At 35.4% G+C, this 23,533-nt stretch overlaps 2 protein-coding genes across 2 annotated transcripts in view; one reads left to right on the top strand and one right to left on the bottom strand.

Annotated features, from left to right (window-relative positions):
• The window catches only part of LOC102805170 (DNA topoisomerase 2-binding protein 1-A-like), a 51,170-nt gene extending 41,845 nt beyond the window's left edge, over positions 1 to 9,325 (bottom strand). Inside the window, exons 1-5 of the mRNA XM_085494730.1 lie at positions 9,138 to 9,325; positions 8,497 to 8,575; positions 7,959 to 8,098; positions 5,719 to 5,851; positions 1,731 to 1,838 (exon numbers count right to left, since the gene is read on the bottom strand). Coding sequence (XP_085350856.1) covers positions 1,731 to 1,838; positions 5,719 to 5,851; positions 7,959 to 8,098; positions 8,497 to 8,559 — 444 coding nt within the window. The 5' untranslated portion in view covers positions 8,560 to 8,575; positions 9,138 to 9,325. The remainder of the gene's footprint in view (positions 1 to 1,730; positions 1,839 to 5,718; positions 5,852 to 7,958; positions 8,099 to 8,496; positions 8,576 to 9,137) is intronic.
• Positions 9,326 to 9,561: 236 nt separating this feature from the next.
• LOC100369794 (SWI/SNF-related matrix-associated actin-dependent regulator of chromatin subfamily E member 1-like) lies at positions 9,562 to 22,301 on the top strand. The gene is made up of 8 exons (XM_002741099.4): positions 9,562 to 9,861; positions 11,092 to 11,156; positions 16,222 to 16,428; positions 17,679 to 17,754; positions 19,010 to 19,099; positions 19,963 to 20,135; positions 20,781 to 20,882; positions 21,427 to 22,301. Exons 1-8 carry the CDS (start codon positions 9,762 to 9,764, stop codon positions 21,988 to 21,990), a joined length of 1,377 nt encoding a protein of 458 aa, XP_002741145.1. The 5' UTR covers positions 9,562 to 9,761; the 3' UTR covers positions 21,991 to 22,301.
• The last annotated feature ends 1,232 nt before the right edge of the window (positions 22,302 to 23,533 follow it).

Raw genomic sequence — 23,533 nt, forward strand, 5'->3', positions numbered from 1 at the left:
CAATCTATGAATATTCATGACATTTATTATCAACCTATGAATATTCATGAAATGTATTATCAATCTATGAATATTCATGACATTTATTATCAACCTATGAATATTCATGAAATGTATTATCAATCTATGAATATTCATGAAATTTATTATCAATCTATGAATATTCATGACATTTATTATCAACCTATGAATATTCATGACATTTATTATCAACCTATGAATATTCATGAAATGTATTATCAATCTATGAATATTCATGAAATTTATTATCAATCTATGAATATTCATGACATTTAATATCAACCTATGAATATTTTTGACATTTATTATCAACCTATGAATATTCATGAAATGTATTATCAACCTATGAATATTCATGACATTTATTATCAACCTATGAATATTCATGAAATGTATTATCAACCTATGAATATTCATGAAATGTATTATCAACCTAAGAATATTCATGACATTTATTGTCAACCTATGAATATTCATGACATTTATTGTCAACCTATGAATATTCATGACATTTATTATCAACCTATGAATATTCATGACATTTATTATCAACCTATGAATATTCATGACATTTATTATCAACCTATGAATATTTATGACATTTATTATCAACCTATGAATATTCATGAAATGTATTATCAATTTATGAATATTCATGAAATTTATGATCAACCTATGAATATTCATGAAATGTATTTATCAACCTATGAATATTCATGAAATTTATTATCAATCTATGAATATTCATGACATTTATTATCAATCTATGAATATTCATGAACTTTATTATCCATCTATGAAAATTCATGACATTTATTATCAACTATGAATATTCATGAAATTTATTATCAACTATGAATATTCATGAAATTTATTATCAACTATGAATATTCATGAAATTTATTATCCATCTATGAATATTCATGAAATGTATTATCAACCTATGAATATTCATGAAATGTATTATCAATCTATGAATGTTCATGAAATTTATTATCAACTATGAATATTCATGAAATTTATTATCAACCTATGAATATTCATGAAATTTATTATCCATCTATGAATGTTCATGAAATTTATTATCCATCTATGAATATTCATGACATTTATCATCAACTATAAATATTCATGAAATTTATTATCAACTATGAATATTCATGAAATTTATTATCAACTATGAATGTTCATGAAATTTATTATCCATCTATGAATATTCATGAAATGTATTATCAACCTATGAATATTCATGAAATGTATTATCCATCTATGAATATTCATGAAATTTATTATCCATCTATGAAAATTCATGACATTTATCATCAACTATAAATATTCATGAAATTTATTATGCAAATACCCTGTGCAGTACAAGCGACAGTTCATAAGTGTATAAAAAAAAAATCAAACATAATAAACATTTGAGTAAACTGTCTCCACTATAAAGGAAACAAACTACAACATTTCTGTCTGTACTGCAGTTCCACGTAGATGGGTCTTGTACTTTCTAAACTGATGAAACAATTCCACCCCACGTATGAGAACACTGATATTTTACCTCTGCTGAATTGAAGGCACTATAGTTCGCGTGTACTCCATGCACCATTTGCAATGAATCAGTCAATCACAACAAGCTTTATGGTCGGAAGAATTCTCAAAAACTGTTTCAAGAAACTTTTGTTTATACTTAGATAATTATAGAAACTTACATGGTATTTCTTCGATCCTACTTCAGCTGCCACTAAGTGAGTGACATTGTCTGTGAAATTCTTGGAAATAACACCTCCCATCCACTGTACCAATTTATGAATTTCAGTCTGTGAATAAAGAAGTACAGGATGAATGCTTAGCATATATGGGATGAACATAAAGATTGACCTGATTTGATTGGCTGAAACTCTAAGGTCACATGGGTTATATATACATGTAAATACATATTCATGATATCCTTATAAGGTATAGACAACAATGGGTTGATACAAGCAACAATCAGTAAAACTTCACAGAACCATACTTTTAATTCCAATCCTATCCTACCCCTATACCATGTATTTCATGTTAAATCGGGGGAGTCGTCACCTGCGCATGCGTCAGATGGCCATAGGGTTTCATTGTTTACAAACAAGCGTCTAACCATGCTTTTGCGTTTTTAGCGCAAGTTGTCATCATCGCTTGGGACACAATTTCTGTGCTTACCCCTCCACTTTAAAGGCATGTTACATATATAGCTCTTAATCTATGAAGTGTTCCTATACACCGCTCCACTAAAGCCTAGGTACAATGCTAGTAATATCTCATTATCATTTCTTCTCTCCGATCAATGATCTCACTTACAATTCTTTGAGAATCACACAAATCTAATGGAAAAAAAGAATTAATTTTATTTTTTTTCCACTCTCCTCAAAAAAATTGCCTCATAAAAACTTGAGAAACAAGGAATAAAAAAAGCCTGGCCTAATATAGCTTTTTATCTATGAAGTGTTCCTATACACCGCTCCACTAAAGCCTAGGTACAATGCTAGTAATATCTCATTATCATTTCTTCTCTCCGATCAATGATCTCACTTACAATTCTTTGAGAATCACACAAATCTCATGGAAAAAAAGAATTAATTTTATTTTTTTTCCGCTCTCCTCAAAAAAATTGCCTCATAAAAACTCGAGAAACAAGGAATAAAAAAAGCCTGGCCTAATATAGCTTTTTATCTATGAAGTGTTCCTATACACCGCTCCACTAAAGCCTAGGTACAATGCTAGTAATATCTCATTATCATTTCTTCTCTCCGATCAATGATCTCACTTACAATTCTTTGAGAATCACACAAATCTAATGGAAAAAAAGAATTAATTTTATTTTTTTTCCACTCTCCTCAAAAAAATTGCCTCATAAAAACTTGAGAAACAAGGAATAAAAAAAGCCTGGCCTAATATAGCTTTTTATCTATGAAGTGTTCCTATACACCGCTCCACTAAAGCCTAGGTACAATGCTAGTAATATCTCATTATCATTTCTTCTCTCCGATCAATGATCTCACTTACAATTCTTTGAGAATCACACAAATCTCATGGAAAAAAAGAATTAATTTTATTTTTTTTCCGCTCTCCTCAAAAAAATTGCCTCATAAAAACTCGAGAAACAAGGAATAAAAAAAGCCTGGCCTAATATAGCTTTTTATCTATGAAGTGTTCCTATACACCGCTCCACTAAAGCCTAGGTACAATGCTAGTAATATCTCATTATCATTTCTTCTCTCCGATCAATGATCTCACTTACAATTCTTTGAGAATCACACAAATCTAATGGAAAAAAAGAATTAATTTTATTTTTTTTTTGCTCTCCTCAAAAAAATTGCCTCATAAAAACTCGAGAAACAAGGAATAAAAAAAGCCTGGTCTAATATAGCTTTTTATCTATGAAGTGTTCCTATACACCGCTCCACTAAAGCCTAGGTACAATGCTAGTAATATCTCATTATCATTTCTTCTCTCCGATCAATGATCTCACTTACAATTCTTTGAGAATCACACAAATCTCATGGAAAAAAAGAATTAATTTTATTTTTTTTCCGCTCTCCTCAAAAAAATTGCCTCATAAAAACTCGAGAAACAAGGAATAAAAAAAGCCTGGCCTAATATAGCTTTTTATCTATGAAGTGTTCCTATACACCGCTCCACTAAAGCCTAGGTACAATGCTAGTAATATCTCATTATCATTTCTTCTCTCCGATCAATGATCTCACTTACAATTCTTTGAGAATCACACAAATCTAATGGAAAAAAAGAATTAATTTTTTTTTTTTTTCGCTCTCCTCAAAAAAATTGCCTCATAAAAACTCGAGAAACAAGGAATAAAAAAAGCCTGGTCTAATATAGCTTTTTATCTATGAAGTGTTCCTATACACCGCTCCACTAAAGCCTAGGTACAATGCTAGTAATATCTCATTATCATTTCTTCTCTCCGATCAATGATCTCACTTACAATTCTTTGAGAATCACACAAATCTCATGTAAAAAAAGAATTAATTTTTTTTTTTTTCGCTCTCCTCAAAAAAATTGCCTCATAAAAACTCGAGAAACAAGGAATAAAAAAAGCCTGGTCTAATATAGCTTTTTATCTATGAAGTGTTCCTATACACCGCTCCACTAAAGCCTAGGTACAATGCTAGTAATATCTCATTATCATTTCTTCTCTCCGGTCAATGATCTCACTTACAATTCTTTGAGAATCACACAAATCTCATGGAAAAAAAGAATTAATTTTATTTTTTTTCCGCTCTCCTCAAAAAAATTGCCTCATAAAAACTCGAGAAACAAGGAATAAAAAAAGCCTGGCCTAATATAGCTTTTTATCTATGAAGTGTTCCTATACACCGCTCCACTAAAGCCTAGGTACAATGCTAGTAATATCTCATTATCATTTCTTCTCTCCGATCAATGATCTCACTTACAATTCTTTGAGAATCACACAAATCTAATGGAAAAAAAGAATTAATTTTATTTTTTTTTCGCTCTCCTCAAAAAAATTGCCTCATAAAAACTCGAGAAACAAGGAATAAAAAAAGCCTGGTCTAATATAGCTTTTTATCTATGAAGTGTTCCTATACACCGCTCCACTAAAGCCTAGGTACAATGCTAGTAATATCTCATTATCATTTCTTCTCTCCGATCAATGATCTCACTTACAATTCTTTGAGAATCACACAAATCTCATGGAAAAAAAGAATTAATTTTATTTTTTTTCCGCTCTCCTCAAAAAAATTGCCTCATAAAAACTCGAGAAACAAGGAATAAAAAAAGCCTGGCCTAATATAGCTTTTTATCTATGAAGTGTTCCTATACACCGCTCCACTAAAGCCTAGGTACAATGCTAGTAATATCTCATTATCATTTCTTCTCTCCGATCAATGATCTCACTTACAATTCTTTGAGAATCACACAAATCTAATGGAAAAAAAGAATTAATTTTATTTTTTTTTCGCTCTCCTCAAAAAAATTGCCTCATAAAAACTCGAGAAACAAGGAATAAAAAAAGCCTGGTCTAATATAGCTTTTTATCTATGAAGTGTTCCTATACACCGCTCCACTAAAGCCTAGGTACAATGCTAGTAATATCTCATTATCATTTCTTCTCTCCGATCAATGATCTCACTTACAATTCTTTGAGAATCACACAAATCTCATGTAAAAAAAGAATTAATTTTTTTTTTTTTCGCTCTCCTCAAAAAAATTGCCTCATAAAAACTCGAGAAACAAGGAATAAAAAAAGCCTGGTCTAATATAGCTTTTTATCTATGAAGTGTTCCTATACACCGCTCCACTAAAGCCTAGGTACAATGCTAGTAATATCTCATTATCATTTCTTCTCTCCGATCAATGATCTCACTTACAATTCTTTGAGAATCACACAAATCTCATGGAAAAAAAGAATTAATTTTATTTTTTTTTCGCTCTCCTCAAAAAAATTGCCTCATAAAAACTCGAGAAACAAGGAATAAAAAAAGCCTGGCCTAATATAGCTTTTTATCTATGAAGTGTTCCTATACACCGCTCCACTAAAGCCTAGGTACAATGCTAGTAATATCTCATTATCTATTTAAATTTATGCAAACATCACACGGTATGGAATGCCGTATAACATCTATGTGACATTCTACTCATTATTCGAAATGCTTCATAGATTCTAGACTATGGACTTACCCTACGAGCCTTAGCAATACTAGAACAACTGACTATACAGTCTTTCATAGTGATGTTATAGACCGGTGAATCCGTCTTTGGAATCGGTTCGCTTCGTTTCATACAGTGTAGAATACATAGCGGTCCAACAATACTAATTTGAAAGCAAAGAGAAAAAAAATAAGAAATGTTTCTGGCCACACACCATTCAACCTTTTTATCATCAGACTTTCTCACCCAAATTTTTCTGCACTTTTTTTCTTCAATATTTCTGTCAATGAACCCTAATTTAGGAGCCAACAGACAAAATTTGAGTCAATTTTCAGTTTTTATTCAAAAAATTTGTCCTTTTTTGTCCCAATCTTTTGAAAGAAAAGTGCAGACTATAAACAGAACTATTTTGTGAATTTTTGATGAAAAGATTGAACAGGTAGCGAAAAGGTTAAAACTGTATGTGAAAAGGGCTATTCCACTTGTTATCAGTACACCTCGAAATGCTTATGGCAGAAAAATAAAATCCCTAGAATTCTGACTGCAGATGATGAAGACTGAACTCTACAATAGTACATGTTGCCTGTAATTACCCACAATCCTTTGTTGTATGTACCAGTTAAATATTGATTGGTAAAAGTTGACTGTTAGCATTCTGCAAACGTACATTTTTTTCAAAATGTTTTTCTTTTTTGCTTTTTCTTTAAATTCCTTAATAATTTGATGTTTTACTTGAGTAGTAGTGTTTTTTTGTCAACAGGAAACCAAATTTAGTTTATAATAACCATACTATGTAATTCTTAGATTAAGGAAATCCCCAGCATTGGCTGGAATCAGAATGAGAATTTTAATTTTCAGCTGAAAGTAAAGTAGCCGGGGTCCAAGCTGACATCGTTAACAACTTCCGAGTCTACGTCCAAGCCACTGGTTCTGCTGGGCAACAGGGCAGCTCACTCAGAGCAAACCCAGCCAATCGTGTTAATCGTTACATATTACTTCGAACACTTGGAGAAACCACTTCGGATTTTACGATTGTACTGAAAAGAGTCGCGAACATGCCGCATTGGAGACATCGCAAGTTGTCTCCCTTCGACCATACACTGATACAGACTTCTTGCAGCAGACAACAATGACCCAACAGCGTATTTACTACCGGTGAATAAACACGATTTGTATTCTTACCCCCCCCCCCACCCCCCAAAAAAATTTTCTCCTCGGATTTAGATGTTTCAGATAATCGACCCTAGGGGCTTGGAATTACGCGGATCCGCCGAGAATTCTCATCCCTGCATTGGTCCAATGGAACAAATCATAGAGAATTCTGGGTAATTTGTAGTGATGTGTAGTACTTTAAAATACTTTATTTTAGGTGAAATTAATTTTTGCTGAAAAGACATTTTGGGTGTTTTGTATGCATTTATTTCCACTGGTTTTTGAAGAGATGAATCATTCCTTTAGCAAAAATACAAAAAAAATAAATTCTGAGTGAAAAATATAGTATTTTATAGTATAAAATTATTTTAATGGAAAGCTTGGATTTTCGCCATTTTATAGTGCATTACTGGCTGCAAGTAAAGCAACGTACGACTTGGACATGCATTGTAAATGCATTAAATATTCACTTGGTTTTAATTTCAATATTTTCAATGATATTCAAAAAGCACTAAATTAAATCAATAACATGCGAGTTTAAAAACATGTGAATATTTGCTCAAAACATGGAATTAGAAAAAATAAATATCAGCGAAACTACTAGTAAATGGTTTTACAATATGTGGGAAATGTACTCAATAATTGAAAATTCATTAACGAGGGGTGTAAATATAAAGTGGAATAGCCAATTATACTTTTTAACCAAAAACCAGTGAATATGGGCTAAAAACATAAAAATAGAGAAATGAAATGCAAGTGCAACTAAATGGTTGTACAATACGTGGGAAATGTACCAAATAATTAAAACTCATCAACAGGGGATATAAATCTAGGTAGATATAAAGTGAAATAGCCAACTAGATTGTTCAGCCACAGTAAGTACTGTGGAATACTTTATTTTCGCTGGAATTAATTTTCGCTGAAATGGCTTTTTGGGCGTTTTGTATGGAATTTATTTTCACTAATTTTTGATGAGTTTAATGTGAAATATAGGAAAAAAAGTATATTCGCTGGATTTTATTTTCACGGAATCTTTCCTTCAGCGAAAATAGCGAAAGTAAATTCCAAGCGAAAATAAAGTATTCTACAGTATTACAAGGGTCAAAGGTCATACTCACCGGCATCCCAGTTTAACAAGATGTTCAAATGCTTCTCCTTCGAATGGATCACATGCATAAAGAAAACTGTCCTTTTCAGTCTTAGATATGATATCCTCTGTTGACACCATCTGACAGGGGAGGCCAGCTCTGTCCACTGCCTGAAACAAAAACAATGACAGTCATAAATGCTCCAGTGACACTTTTCCCCCCCATCGCCTCACCAGGAACATTATATCATGGTTTAAACTAAGAGCTGATGGGACGTCTATTTTCAAGGCAAATTCTATATTTTTCTATAAAGACATTGAGACAAGAGAATAGGTGATGTTTCGTTCACTGTGAGATCTAGCATATCACACGAAAGGTATGTACAAATTGTCTGTCACAAAAATCAAACGATTTGATTTTGAACTTGAATTTTTTTTTTATAGTTCAAATGTCTTTCATCTAAGTAAATACGGCGTTGAGATACCCTAACTTCATCAAACATTGAACATCATCAAAAGCACATTATTAAGGGTGAAAATACCCAAAAACTAATTCATTTTTGACTTACTTTATATGATTTTCTTAACTCATCTGTTTGTACGGCAGCCTTTACAAATATTACGTTAGCCATCTTGAACTTTGCCGAGCTAACATTAGAACAGAATGTATATATGTATTAATTGAAATTAAATAAAGAATGAAGGCAGAAGATTCAAGAAAAATCATCGGATTTCAGAAAATCTGGTTACGAAATGCCAAAAAACTTACATTTTTGGAACAATTTCTATAGGAATTTCATAAAAAATTAATAGTATTCTCCACAATCTCCAAATAATTCGTTACAATAATAAAAATTCATATTAAAATTAACATCGGGTTAGTGTTAGGGGTGGGGTACAAAAGGAATTTTTTTCTTTAAAAATACAAATGTGACTACAGTAATAACAATAATAGCTAAGTAAACTGGCCAGTCACCTCCCCCACCCCAATGTCAACGTCAATCGAAACCACCATGATCAACAACAGGTATAGATGAATCGTAAGTCTACAACTGACCCTGGTTAGTCACTGTTTACAACCATGATTATACATCATCATCAGTTGTTGTTGTTGAATAAATGTTTTCGATCACATCACAGAACTCTTCTGGTCGATCGAACAGCACAATAATAATAAATTTTTTTATCACGACTGTGTTCGACAACTTACATATTTAACCGTCAAAAAAGGCTTTAATCACGTAAAATACGCTACTTTCTTCAGAATAAATACTTCCAGTCGGCTATAACAAAAAAAAACACTGTTTTGATTCTCTTCAAACGCATCACAATCTGTTGCTCTCAGCAAAATCAACATTTTGAAAGACGACCGCCATCGCCGCCATTTCATGTGAACCGCCTAACTCAGTGAGAAAAGACACTTAGATGAAATTCTTTGGTTCTTTAATTGTATCATCCCGGGTAATGTTTTAATGATTTTCGATGGCGTTGATAACGCTTTGTATGAAATATGTAAAGTTTTACCAACCATATTGAATTAGATAATAAATAAATGGTATTACATTACTATGTGTTTTTAACACTGTCTTGAGAGTCTTTTTTGCTGTGCATTCTGGGATTGCATTGGGGCTTCCCAAGCTTTGTGAAGCGAACTCTTCTTTGTTTGCGGGTTGTGTTTATATCAAGATTGCTCGTTTTTAGATCAAGCTGGTCACACTTTAAACGAAATCAGCCGAACGGGGGTTGTGTACCAACCTTTGTGTGACCTCTGGAGAAGTTTTGATAACGTGATTATCTGCGTTAGTTGTAAAAATCGTTAAGCAAAACAGCGGCGATGCCGACCGGGATCCCCAACAGCCGATCTCAGAGCATGTCGTACCAGGGTTACCGAAATGTCGGGCGTTCCGGTACTATAACCGGGACACCACCACCACGTAAGTTGTAATTTATGCATTTATTTATTTATTTTTATGTGTTTTAGTGTACATAACCAGTTAAATCGGTCGCAAAGAAGGTTTTATTTGTACTTCCGGTTTTGCCTGTGACACTATCAGTATCATTTAAAAAAAAAATATTACCTCTTCATATACATGGCTCAAAAATAAGTTCTGGAGTTGTTTTTGGATTTTTTTTTGAAATATCACGTGATTCCTGATAATGAATTGAGCATTAATTTGTCGTCTGCGACTGGTGAGATTGATATATACAAACACAATATTATCATCAACCATGAGGGCAGCACATAATAAAATGCCCTTAAAAAAGAAGGTATAAACTCGAGTTGATGTATTGTTGTGTGGAGAGTTATAACTCTTGACTTCACAGTTGCTTAGGTGCCCCTCATTCAAAACTCAAATTTACATGATGATTTCATGTACATTATTTTAATCAGTATGCAAATTAGCTACAACCCAGAGACAATTTTCTGATACTGTACAATGACTAATTTTCACTGGGTTTAAATTTCACTGATTTACCATTTCAGGCATATTTAGTGGGTTTTAAATTCACGGTTTCGTCATTTAGATAATGTGTTCTATGCTAAATTTTACATATTCACTGTGTTTTAATTTAGCGCATTTCTCCAGTCAGCGAAATAAGCTAAATTAAAACCCAGTGAATAATTACCCCCTTTACAGTATTGTGCATAGACGCCAACACCGGTTGTACATTTCCCATCCAAGTTTTCTTGTCTCATCATTTGTGACAGAACACATAGTAATGTAGAATACTTTATTTTAGCTGGAATTAATTTTAGCTGAAGAGACTTTTCGGGTGTTTTATATGGAATTTTTTTCACTGTCTGATTTTTGGCGAGTCGAATGTAAAATCTGGGGAAAAGAGTGTATTCCTTGGATTTTATTTTCACTGAATCATTCCATCAGCAAAAACTGAAAATAAAATCAAAGCGAAAATAAAGTATTTTTCAGTTTGACCAGATCTGTTGCAGTGTTCCTCCCTGGAAAATTACATATTGTATTGGCCAATTTCCCTAACAATATAGTATATAAATGACATATATTGTATTAATTGTTATGATAAATTGGTAATAATGTTTATCCAAAATTAAACAGTTGGGGAACCCCCACTCTGTAATGCTCTGGGGAGAACCCTGTGTTGCATACATACATCTTTAAAATTATTTTCTGATTGTCTGTTTTCAGGTGTGACTAACCAATACAACCATCCAGCATTCCATTCTATCAAGTTTGGAGTTCCTAATACCAGAGTGAGTCTTGTTGGGTAATTTTTAGAGTCAATTCAAATCTATTTACAATATTATACCTGATTGGCTGCCCAATCCCTACACCTAACAGTCAGACCAATCAGAGAGCAGCTTAAACTCAACTGCAGTTAAAAAAGCATTAGAGTTGTCACACAGTATCACTGCTACAAGAGCAGTGCGCCCTCTAAGTCAATATGAAATATCACTGACACAAGTAGTTAGGGGTATCCCCCGGTTCAACAAAGATCATATATTGAGTATCATCAGGGGTACATTACTTGGGGTTTGCTAGTAGCATGACATGATACGATACCAAGATCTCATTTCAATCTCGCTCTCGCATAAGCGTTCCCAACTCAGAACAATGCGAATGCTCATGCCCAAGGTAACTTAAACTAGGTTACTCGGTAGTCGAGGTGCATCAAAATAGCTGCCCACGATATGACGGATTACAAGAACTATATTTACTGTACATTTTCGATGTACAGTGTATTACATTTTTTCACTATCGTGGTAAGACGCGTTTTATTACAAACCTTGAACATTGATATATGTCATGTCAGAAGGTCATAGCCTAAGTCTCGCTATCTAAGAGATGAGACTTGAATGGTATCTTGTCATAGTACTATACATGTTGCAAACCCCAAGTAATGTACATGTACCTCTGAAATCATACAGTACAGTCTAACTGTAACTCTACATTTACTTGACTGAAAGTTACCTTAGATTGTTTTCAAAACTGTCACATACATGTATTTAAATTGTGCCGAGAAATTTGCATAAATATGTCTCATATTAGTAATATGCATGCAATAGTGCTCTCTTTGAAAATTGCAAGTTTTTTTATGAGAAAGTAAACCCAGCTGATAGCTTGAAAGTAAAGTTATACCATCAACTGTATACAGTACATGCCTTTATATTGGAGATGCACTAAAAAAATACAGTAAATGTAACAACTAGGAACGGGAATATTTGTCATAACAACTTATATCGTAACATAGCACCAATGTCCAAAGCCCCCAGATAAGCCCATGACAGTCTTTATTTTTGTTGCTTACCCACAGCATGAGGAAGGAGTACCCAAACCACCAAAACCCCCAGATAAGCCCATAACATACCGGTAGTCTTTATTTTCATTGCATACCCACTGCACGAGAAAGGAGTACCCAAACCACCAAAGCCCCCAGATAAGCCCATAACAGTTCTTATTTTTGTTGCATACCCACAGCATGAGAAAGGAGTACCCAAACCACCAAAGCCCCCAGATAAGCCCATAACAGTTCTTATTTTTGTTGCATACCCACAGCATGAGAAAGGAGTACCCAAACCACCAAAGCCTCCAGATAAACCCATAACATAGTGAGTCTTTATTTTTGTTGCATACCCACAGTATGAGAAAGGAGTACCCAAACCACCAAAGCCTCCAGATAAACCCATAACATAGTGAGTCTTTATTTTTGTTGCATACCCACAGTATGAGAAAGGAGTACCCAAACCACCAAAGCCCCCAGATAAGCCCATGACAGTCTTTATTTTTGTTGCTTACCCACAGTATGAGAAAGGAGTACCCAAACCACCAAAGCCTCCAGATAAACCCATAACATAGTGAGTCTTTATTTTTGTTGCATACCCACAGTATGAGAAAGGAGTACCCAAACCACCAAAGCCTCCAGATAAACCCATAACATAGTCCTTATTTTTGTTGCATACCAACAGCATGAGAAAGGAGTACCCAAACCACCAAAGCCTCCAGATAAATCCATAACATAGTCCTTATTTTTGTTGCATACCCACAGTATGAGAAAGGAGTACCCACACCACCAAAGCCCCCCATATAAACCCATAACATAGTCCTTATTTTTGTTGCATTCCCACAGTATGAGAAAGGAGTACCCAAACCACTAAAGCCCCCAGATAAGCCCATAACATAGTCCTTATTTTTGTTGCATACCCACAGTATGAGAAAGGAGTACCCAAACCACCAAAGCCCCCAGATAAGCCCATAACATAGTCCTTATTTTTGTTGCATACCAACAGCATGAGAAAGGAGTACCGAAACCACCAAAGCCCCCAGATAAGCCCATAACATAGTCCTTATTTTTGTTGCATACCAACAGCATGAGAAAGGAGTACCCAAACCACCAAAGCCCCCAGATAAGCCCATAACATAGTCCTTATTTTTGTTGCATACCAACAGCATGAGAAAAGAGTACCCAAACCACCAAAACCCCCAGATAAGCCCATAACATAGTCCTTATTTTTGTTGCTTACCCACAGCATGAGAAAGGAGTACCCAAACCACCAAAGCCCCCAGATAAGCCCATAACATAGTCATTGTTTTTGTTGCATACCAACAGCATGAGAAAGGAGTACCCAAACCACCAAAGCCCCCAGATAAGCCCATAACATAATCTTTATTTTTGTTGCATACCAACAGCATGAGAAAAGAGTACCCAAACCACCAAAACCCCCAGATAAGCCCATAACATAGTCCTTGTTTTTGTTGCATACCAACAGCATGAGAAAGGAGTACCCAAACCACCAAAGCCCCCAGATAAGCCCATAACATAATCTTTATTTTTGTTGCATACCAACAGCATGAGAAAAGAGTACCCAAACCACCAAAACCCCCAGATAAGCCCATAACATAGTCCTTGTTTTTGTTGCATACCCACAGCATGAGAAAGGAGTACCCAAACCACCAAAGCCCCCAGATAAGCCCATGACATAATCTTTATTTTTGTTGCATACCAACAGCATGAGAAAAGAGTACCCAAACCACCAAAGCCCCCAGATAAGCCCATAACATAATCTTTATTTTTGTTGCATACCCACAGCATGAGAAAAGAGTACCCAAACCACCAAAGCCCCCAGATAAGCCCATAACATAATCTTTATTTTTGTTGCATACCCACAGCATGAGAAAGGAGTACCCAAACCACCAAAGCCCCCAAATAAGCCCATAACATAGTCCTTATTTTTGTTGCATACCCACAGTATGAGAAAGGAGTACCCAAACCACCAAAGCCCCCAGATAAGCCCATAACATAGTCCTTATTTTTGTTGCATACCAACAGCATGAGAAAGGAGTACCGAAACCACCAAAGCCCCCAGATAAGCCCATAACATAGTCCTTATTTTTGTTGCATACCAACAGCATGAGAAAGGAGTACCCAAACCACCAAAGCCCCCAGATAAGCCCATAACATAGTCCTTATTTTTGTTGCATACCAACAGCACGAGAAAAGAGTACCCAAACCACCAAAGCCCCCAGATAAGCCCATAACATAGTCCTTATTTTTGTTGGATACACACAGTATGAGAAAGGAGTACCCAAACCACCAAAGCCTCCAGATAAGCCCATAACATAGTCCTTATTTTTGTTGCTTACCAACAGCATGAGAAAGGAGTACCCAAACCACCAAAACCTCCAGATAAGCCCATAACATAGTCCTTATTTTTGTTGCATACCAACAGCATGAGAAAGGAGTACCCAAACCACCAAAGCCCCCAGATAAGCCCATAACATAGTCCTTATTTTTGTTGGATACACACAGTATGAGAAAGGAGTACCCAAACCACCAAAGCCTCCAGATAAGCCCATAACATAGTCCTTATTTTTGTTGCTTACCAACAGCATGAGAAAGGAGTACCCAAACCACCAAAACCTCCAGATAAGCCCATAACATAGTCCTTATTTTTGTTGCATACCAACAGCATGAGAAAGGAGTACCCAAACCACCAAAGCCTCCAGATAAGCCCATAACATAGTCCTTATTTTTGTTGCATACCAACAGCATGAGAAAGGAGTACCCAAACCACCAAAACCCCCAGATAAGCCCATAACATAGTCCTTATTTTTGTTGGATACACACAGTATGAGAAAGGAGTACCCAAACCACCAAAGCCTCCAGATAAGCCCATAACATAGTCCTTATTTTTGTTGCTTACCCACAGCATGAGAAAGGAGTACCCAAACCACCAAAGCCCCCAGATAACCCATAACATAGTCCTTATTTTTGTTGCATACCAACAGCATGGGAAAAGAGTACCCAAACCACCAAAGCCCCCAGATAAGCCCATAACATAGTCCTTATTTTTGTTGGATACACACAGTATCAGAAAGGAGTACCCAAACCACCAAAACCCCCAGATAAGCCCATAACATAGTCCTTATTTTCGTTGCTTACCCACAGCATGAGAAAAGAGTACCCAAACCACCAAAGCCCCCAGATAAGCCCATAACATAGTCCTTATTTTTGTTGCATACCAACAGCATGAGAAAGGAGTACCCAAACCACCAAAGCCCCCAGATAAGCCCATAACATAGTCTTTATTTTTGTTGCATACCCACAGTATGAGAAAGGAGTACCCAAACCACCAAAGCCCCCAGATAAGCCCATAACATAGTCTTTATTTTTGTTGCATACCAACAGCATGAGAAAGGAGTACCTAAACCACCAAAGCCTCCAGATAAGCCCATAACATAGTCCTTATTTTTGTTGCATACCTACAGCATGAGAAAGGAGTACCCAAACCACCAAAGCCCCCAGATAAGCCCATAACATAGTCTTTATTTTTGTTGCATACCCACAGCATGAGAAAGGAGTACCCAAACCACCAAAGCCCCCAGATAAGCCCATAACATAGTCTTTATTTTTGTTGCATACCCACAGTATCAGAAAGGAGTACCCAAACCACCAAAGCCCCCAGATAAGCCCATAACAGTCTTTATTTTTGTTGCATACCCACAGCATGAGAAAGGAGTACCTAAACCACCAAAGACCCCAGATAAGCCCCTAACAGTCTTTATTTTTGTTGCATACCCACAGCATGAGAAAGGAGTACCCAAACCACCAAAGCCCCCAGATAAGCCCATAACATAGTCTTTATTTTTGTTGCATACCCACAGTATCAGAAAGGAGTACCCAAACCACCAAAGCCCCCAGATAAGCCCATAACAGTCTTTATTTTTGTTGCATACCCACAGCATGAGAAAGGAGTACCTAAACCACCAAAGACCCCAGATAAGCCCCTAACAGTATTTATTTTTGTTGGATACCCACAGCATGAGAAAGGAGTACCCAAACCACCGAAGCCCCCAGATAAGCCATTGATGCCGTATATGCGATACAGTAGAAAAGTATGGGATAAAGTAAAACAAGAGAATCCCGAACTCAAACTGTGGGAGATTGGTAAAATAATTGGACAGATGTGGAGAGAGCTGACCGAAGATGAAAAACAAGTGTTCATTGATGAGTACGAAGCAGAAAAGGTTGGTTTTATGTCGCCAATTTTTGTCCGATCTGTTGCCTTCACTCATATCCATGGAAACCATCAACTGTAGAAATGGTGATATTTGAGACTAAGCTGATCAATCAATCTGTTCATGTTTGAAATGTTTATTTTTGTTTTTGTTTTTTAGTTTTAGTTTTTTTCGTTAGGCTGGCTATGATGATTTGTATTGAATTGTACTGTATCTCTATGATTTGTAATTGTCCTACAATGTCAGAAATAATAGATGAGGACCTTGTACTTGTAGCTGAACTTTAAGTTTTTCAAAGAATTTTGGAACAGCTCTTACAAGCCAACTGTCATTATACCTATTCTAAAATACTAATAATTAATTTCACTTAAGAGAAATTTTGAAAGTTTTCTATAGAGTTTATTTACCGTTTTTTGATGAGTAGAATGTAAATTATAGGAAATAAAGTATTTTCACTGAGTTTTATTTTTTCTGATTCATTCCTTTAGCGAAAGTAATGAAGTTTACAGTATTACTGTAGAATACAGTATTTTCGCTTGGAATTAATTTTCGCCATATTCGCTGAAGGAATGATTCAGTGAAAATAAAATCCAGCGAATACACTTTTTTCCTATATTTTACATTTACCGGTAACTTGTCAAAAATCAGTGAAAATAAATTTCATACAAAGCACAAAAAATGGCTTTTCGGCAAAAATTAATTCCAGCTAAAATAAAGTATTTTACAGTATATTGTGGAATTGTGGGTTTACATTTGTAATGCCGTTCAACACGATCAATGCTGGCGATCGTTTTAGTTTCCTGTTTAATCATGTGTTCGAATTTTCTTTGCTAGCATTTTTGTTTCTGTTTAAAAATTGAAATCACATGGTCAGAACCCGGTGAATCCTTGATTTGTTTTCTCTGCAATGTGCATAAATTCGGACTGTCGAATACAGTAAAATACTTTATTTTTCGCTTGGAATTAATTTTCGCTGAAAGAATGCTTCAGTGAAAATAAAATCCAGCAAATTTACCTCTTTTCCTATATTTTACATTCAACTCATCAAACATCAGTGAAAATAAATTCAATACAAAACACCTAAAAAGTCTTTTCAGCAAAAATTTATTCCAGCTAAAATAAAGTATTTTACAGAATTTTACCCTAGGATCCTAATAAATGCACTCAGTATGTGACTGTAACAGTGCACAGCTTTGTAACTTTGTATAACGTTCTCTGATCACATGACTCATAACTGGCGATACTGTTTTTTTTTTCAGATTGACTATAACGAAGCGATGAAAGCATATCATAATTCAGCAGCGTACCAGGCATGGATTGTAGCAAAAGGACGAGGTAAGTAGCGATTAATGAGTTGCGCAGGGTAAGGATTCTGCTAAAGACTTAGGGTGACATAGACCATTTTCCGTACACTGCGAGAATCACGCGTTATGCGTGAAATCGAACGTAAAAACAGGACAAACAAAGGTCATAGCGTCGTAGTGGCGTCAAACATCGCATGGGATTCGACAAACGCGAAAGTATTTCGGGGACATTTCCATGCTTAAAAATGTGCTGTCCACATTTGATGATAGGCAATTTCGATTAAGTAAGGGTATTCGGAAGCAATATTCCTCTGTCGAAGATCGGCCGGTCGGTGTGAGCTACGAAATAAGGAAATTCGAGTTCAAAATCAAATCGTTAGATTTTGCGGCAGACGTTCGACGCGCGTCTTTCATGCATCTCGCGAGATCTCGCAATTGTACGGAAAATCCCCTATTACATGCTCATCTGTAGTTTACGTTGATAATACGGTAGTAGTTGTTCCATTTTTTAGTTGCAACGTTCGGCTGATGTTAAGTCAACCAACAGTTGTTCGTAGGAATAAAACATCTTTTGCTTTCAGTCAGTCAACTTGCTTAAACAGCGATGCCAACTACAGTCGGCCTTGTAATTTCACTTTTAATCTTTTTTAAAGGTTCTATGTTTGTACTATGTATAAAAACTCAATGAGAGCTGCTTGCAATTTGACAAAGGGGTGGCGGTGGGGTGTTGTGCAACTTCTGTCCTTCTTCTAAAATGCTAGGATGTGTGAATGGAAAGAGCTCCTTTTGTACCCCCCATCCCTAACCCTAACTCTCACTCTCACTCCCAGTTACCCAATTCATTTGTATATGCCCCTCTAGATAACTATAGATGTCCTTTGGAGGTGCATGTGCAATTAAATGGGGAGTGCTGAAAGGTAGGATTAGGGATGGGGGGTACAAAAAGAACTCTTTTCGTGTGAACTTTGTGGTTCATCAGGCCTTGTAATTTTAAATATAGGCCGGATGCTAACAATTAGTTTTCAGAACACAGTAACGCCAAGTGGTCTGGGAAGCTGTGTATTAAACATTTTTCAAAATTGTATCGATTTGGAGAGTGATCAGTCATTCTTCATAGTATAGTAAGGCTTGAACTTCACTGAGACAACATTGCTGTGATGCCAAATAAGTTTGCCTTGAAAATTTATGCCTTCAACTCTGAAGTTCAAGCCCACTCACGTATGGTGCTGGTTTAAGTGCACATGAAATATTGTTAACCTACTAATCTGTGTCTTTTCTCTCTCTAGCTCAACAAGCAGCAGAAGATGGTCAGTTACATGAAAACAAACCGGAACCCAGAATGAGTATCCAGCCAGCCGAGGACCACGAAGATGCAGGTAAAGTTACATTTAAAACAACTCAAAAATGTTAAAAATGGCTAGTTAAAATACCAAATTGCAAATAAAATGGTTGATAAATTTAATCAATTTTAAGTGCAGCATATTTTTTAAAGAAAAGTACATGTTCAGAATGGTTGTCGAACAGAGTGCTTTGAACATGAGTAATTTTGTAAGGATTCAAAAAAATTCAAGAAAAAATAAAAAAATAAAGTTGTATATGACTGTATGGGTGAATTGAGGCACAAACAAAAATCTTGTGGTCTCTGATTTCCTAATTACTGTAAAACCTGTATTAGAAGCCGTATCTCTAATATAAATGGCACCCATTCTTTTGAGAACAAAAATTCACCATTTCCCATATGTGTAGATGCTCTAATAGAAGCCGCATTCCCTCTGTTGCATTGTACCATTTTAATAGAAGCCGCAGCTTCTTATACAGATTTTACAGTAGGTTATTTTGTTGATAAAACATGAATGTGAAGTTAGAAATGTTGCGAACAGTAAAACCAATTTAGAATCCTTTGACCTACAAAATTCACTATCAGGTCATCCAGTGGAGGTATATTGGTATGGCATACTGTATGTACTATATCTAAGCTTTCAGATGATGTATAAGTTCAGGGTTATCCCAGGGCATTATAGAGTGGAGGTCCTCCATCTTTTTAATTATTTACCTAGACAATTAACATATTCAATTGTTATATAAATTAGCCAATAGGTTATTTCCCAAGGAGAATCTGATTATGAATGTATGAATCACAGATAAATTTTTAACACCCCACTTTTAATAACCTAATAAAAAAACGTTTCTTGCTTGAAATCTTACTTTCCAGCTTATTTATTTATCTTTGATCTTTCAGATGGAGAAGATGGTTTTACAGTGAAGCATATATCAGCATCTCGCTATCTTCGAAATCATCGGTTAATTAACGAGATTTTGAGTGATGCAGTCGTCCCTGATCCACGATCAGTGGTTACCAACGCACGTATGCAGGTCTTAAAACGTCAAGTACAGTCACTCATGCTTCATCAGGTAAACTAAGCGTGCATATTAATGAGCTAATTTACATACTAATGTGTATGTTGCTGAACTGATGAACGCATTCAGGGTTCTCCCCAGGGCATTAAAGAGTAGGGGTTCTCAATTATGGATAAACAATAGAACCAATTTAGTATTACAATGAACACAATAGAAGTAATTAACAGTCTATTATTATGTAAATTAACCGATACTCTATTTCATTTTTCTGGGGAGAACATTGCGCATTGCTGTTCTGTTTGGCATGTTACTGTATTAAATTGGCATATTTGCAGGTATAATTTGCATATTGCAAAACTAACTTGCAGTTGATGTACTAATTTGCATATTAAAAACTTTTGCTGATTAAAATCATCTATCTATGCATATTAATAAGCTAATTTTGAAATTAACTGTCTTTTATGCTCCACTTAGTTGTAAATTATGTTTGGTTTTTTTTTCATTGTGAGTCTTCTTGCCTAATTAATAACATCTATGCATATTGATGAGCTAATTTGCATACACATTTCCAGCATTTCGTGCATCACCTGTTGAGTTGCAAAAAAATTAGTGGTTCACTTAATATCATTCTTTAGCTTTTGTTTATCAAATGTTCCATGCATATTAATGACCTATATTCAATTTCAATTTACACTGTAGAAAAAGCTAGAAAGTGAACTCCAACAAATTGAAGAGAAGTTTGAGGCAAAGAAAAGGAAATTTGAAGAAAGTAGTGAACAGTTTCAGCATTCAATGAAAAAGGTAGGTTGTAATGTGAATTTGTGTACAGAACTGTAGTTGGCCTCAGATTCCTATTCATATACGGATTCATATTTGGATTCATATGAGGATTTATATTCGGATTCATATGAGGATTGGAGTTATTGAAAGTATTTACAGCAAGTTCCAGAAGTATTTGGGGTAGCAAGTTAGCAAACTTGCCCACTCATTCACTGACAACTTTTATTTCGACTAAAGAACAACTCAGACAATTTTGCATACTCTTCAAACCTATAAAACCTTTTAAAGATGGGGGGGGGGTCGTCATCTGCGCATGTGTCAGATGGCCATAGCGTGTCATTGTTTACAAACAAGCGTCTACCATGAGTCTTTGTGTTTTTAGTGTGTGTTATCGTCGCTTGGAACTCAATTATCGCATGTGCGCAGTTGATGACCCTCCCGCTTTAATGTTTAGACTGGCCAAGTATGATATCGCTTCCAGATTAATTTCTGGTCTTAATTATTAACTCTTTTTACTGAGCTTTTTGTTGTTTTTAAACTCGTGTGCGTAAACTTTTATTTTCAGCTTTGCGAGCAGAAGATAGAAATTAACTGGGAGGAGTTATTAAAACCACTGCCACCACCGGTACCACACAATGTAGTGGAGCCAGTAAAACAAGTGATACCTGAACAACAAGCAGACTCTGATGAACCAATGTTGAAAGCTCAAGAAACCACAGAGATGGTTTCCACGACAGAGAAGAAAAAAGATGAAGTAAAAATAGAAAAGGACGATGAAGCGAAGAAAGACGATGCTGTCAGTAAAGAGGAAAAAGATGAGACTAAAGATGGAGAGGGCAAGGAGCAAAAAGAGGAGACTGCAGAACAGAAAGATAAAATGAATGATGGAGAAAAAGGGAAGGAAGATAAAGTAAAGGAAATCGTGAAGGAGGAGAAGAATGAAGAGAAGAAGAACGAGGATGAAGAGAAAATGGAGGTTGAGGAGTCAGATAAAGCTGAGGAGGAAAATAACGGGGATGATAAATCTGAAATTAAAGAAAAAATAACTACTGAGAGTAAGAAAGACGAAGAAACAATGGATGTGGAAACTGATGAGGATTCCAAAAATGATGAAAAAGAAGAGAAATAGTTGATTTTCTGTGATCTTCCGACTAGCGAAAATTCACCTAAAAGACCCTCTTTGACTATCTAATGAAGAATTCCACATTCTCTGACATGTTGGAGCAATTTCTGCTATAATTGCATCTTCCGCAGAAGTGAAAGTTGACTCCATTGTTGGCAAAACCTATTGATCCAAAAACATTTTGATCAACTTTTGTGAGAAACGAATTGTTGCAAGTCTGAGAAAATTGCGTAGTGTAGTCTGTCATTCTTAGTCCAAGTACATGTGAAGTAAATAAAATCTGTGTTTCTAATAAAATTTGTATTTGCTTACCGGTATTACCGTACGTAGTCCACAGAGTGACTTCAGTTCAGTTCTGATGCAGGTAACCTTAGGTCCTTTTCAACAGAGGGCGTTCAAATAAAATTAATCAGAAAAACAATAATCTTTCTGTCAATCTCCCTTACAATTTTCCTTATAACGTACATTGCTTTTTTGATGAATCAACAAAAACTTTATGATCTACTTAAATACCTCCAGCTTTTGGTCATAATTCCAGGGGACCTTTTTACATGCAGATTGATAAGGCCAGACTTTTATTATCCCTTGTTTCGTGAACCCGCCGAATGAACAAGAGCCGAAAATGAAATAAAAATAAAATTTTATTTCAGCATAATTTCTCGCGCCCGCCGACTTATAAGTGCAAAAAATTGCTAAAAAAAATTAATTTTATCTTCATCTTTTTTTCGCCCGCCACATAACAAACCCAAGTTGCATTTTTGTGGGCTTATCATGATCAAAGTACCAAAGTCTCGCGCAGATGAGAAACAAGGTTATACATGGAATTTTATTTTATTTCTTCTCTCCGATCAATGATCTCACTTATAATTCTTTGAGAATCGCACAAATCTAATGTAAAAAAAGAAAAAAAAAAGTCTGGCCTAAGGTTAAAAAATACTTGATATTTGATCAGGTTTGTTTGTTTGGTATATACAAACTATGATAAGGCCAGGAAAAAAATGGCGGCGAGGCGATTTTTTTTAGTCCCCGTTTGGACGCAGTCCGAAAACGGGGACTTGTGTTTTGACCTCTGCGTGCATGCGTGCGTGCGTGCGTGCGTGCGTGCGTGCGTGCGTCCGGACCTTTATCTTAGAAATGCCTGGACCAATCACAATCAAACTTCACACATACATCATACATGATATTATATGCACGTCAATTTGTTTCACGATCTCATTCAAGATGGCCGAATGACGGCCATTTTTGTGCTAAAAGATCATAAAAATCAAGCATTTCTCGGCTGTTTACAAATGGATTTTTTTCAAACTTGGTGTATACATTAGACATTATGGGACCTTGATGCAAATAATTTTGTTTTTCAGATTAGATTCAAAATGGCCGAATGGTGGCCATTTTGTTTTAACGAATGTGGTTCTCGTGCCACATGTCTGACTTGCTTTCACTGATTATGTTCAAATTTTAAATATTCATTATACCGGTACATCATGTCATAGATAGACAGATATATTGGTTTGACGATCCTATTCAAAATGGCCGAATGGTGGCCATT

Source organism: Saccoglossus kowalevskii, chromosome 20 (assembly GCF_978046115.1).
Source record: "Saccoglossus kowalevskii chromosome 20, keSacKowa6.1, whole genome shotgun sequence".
Taxonomy (NCBI): Eukaryota; Metazoa; Hemichordata; class Enteropneusta; family Harrimaniidae; genus Saccoglossus; species Saccoglossus kowalevskii.

Excerpts from the sequence above, each read along its gene's own strand:
- LOC100369794 (XM_002741099.4), top strand. The coding sequence starts at position 9,762 with ATGCCGACCGGGATCCCCAACAGCCGATCTCAGAGCATGTCGTACCAG. Across the intron at positions 9,862-11,091 it reads AACCGGGACACCACCACCAC|GTGTGACTAACCAATACAAC; the intron begins GTAAGTTGTAAT and ends GTCTGTTTTCAG. Across the intron at positions 11,157-16,221 it reads TTGGAGTTCCTAATACCAGA|CATGAGAAAGGAGTACCCAA; the intron begins GTGAGTCTTGTT and ends GGATACCCACAG.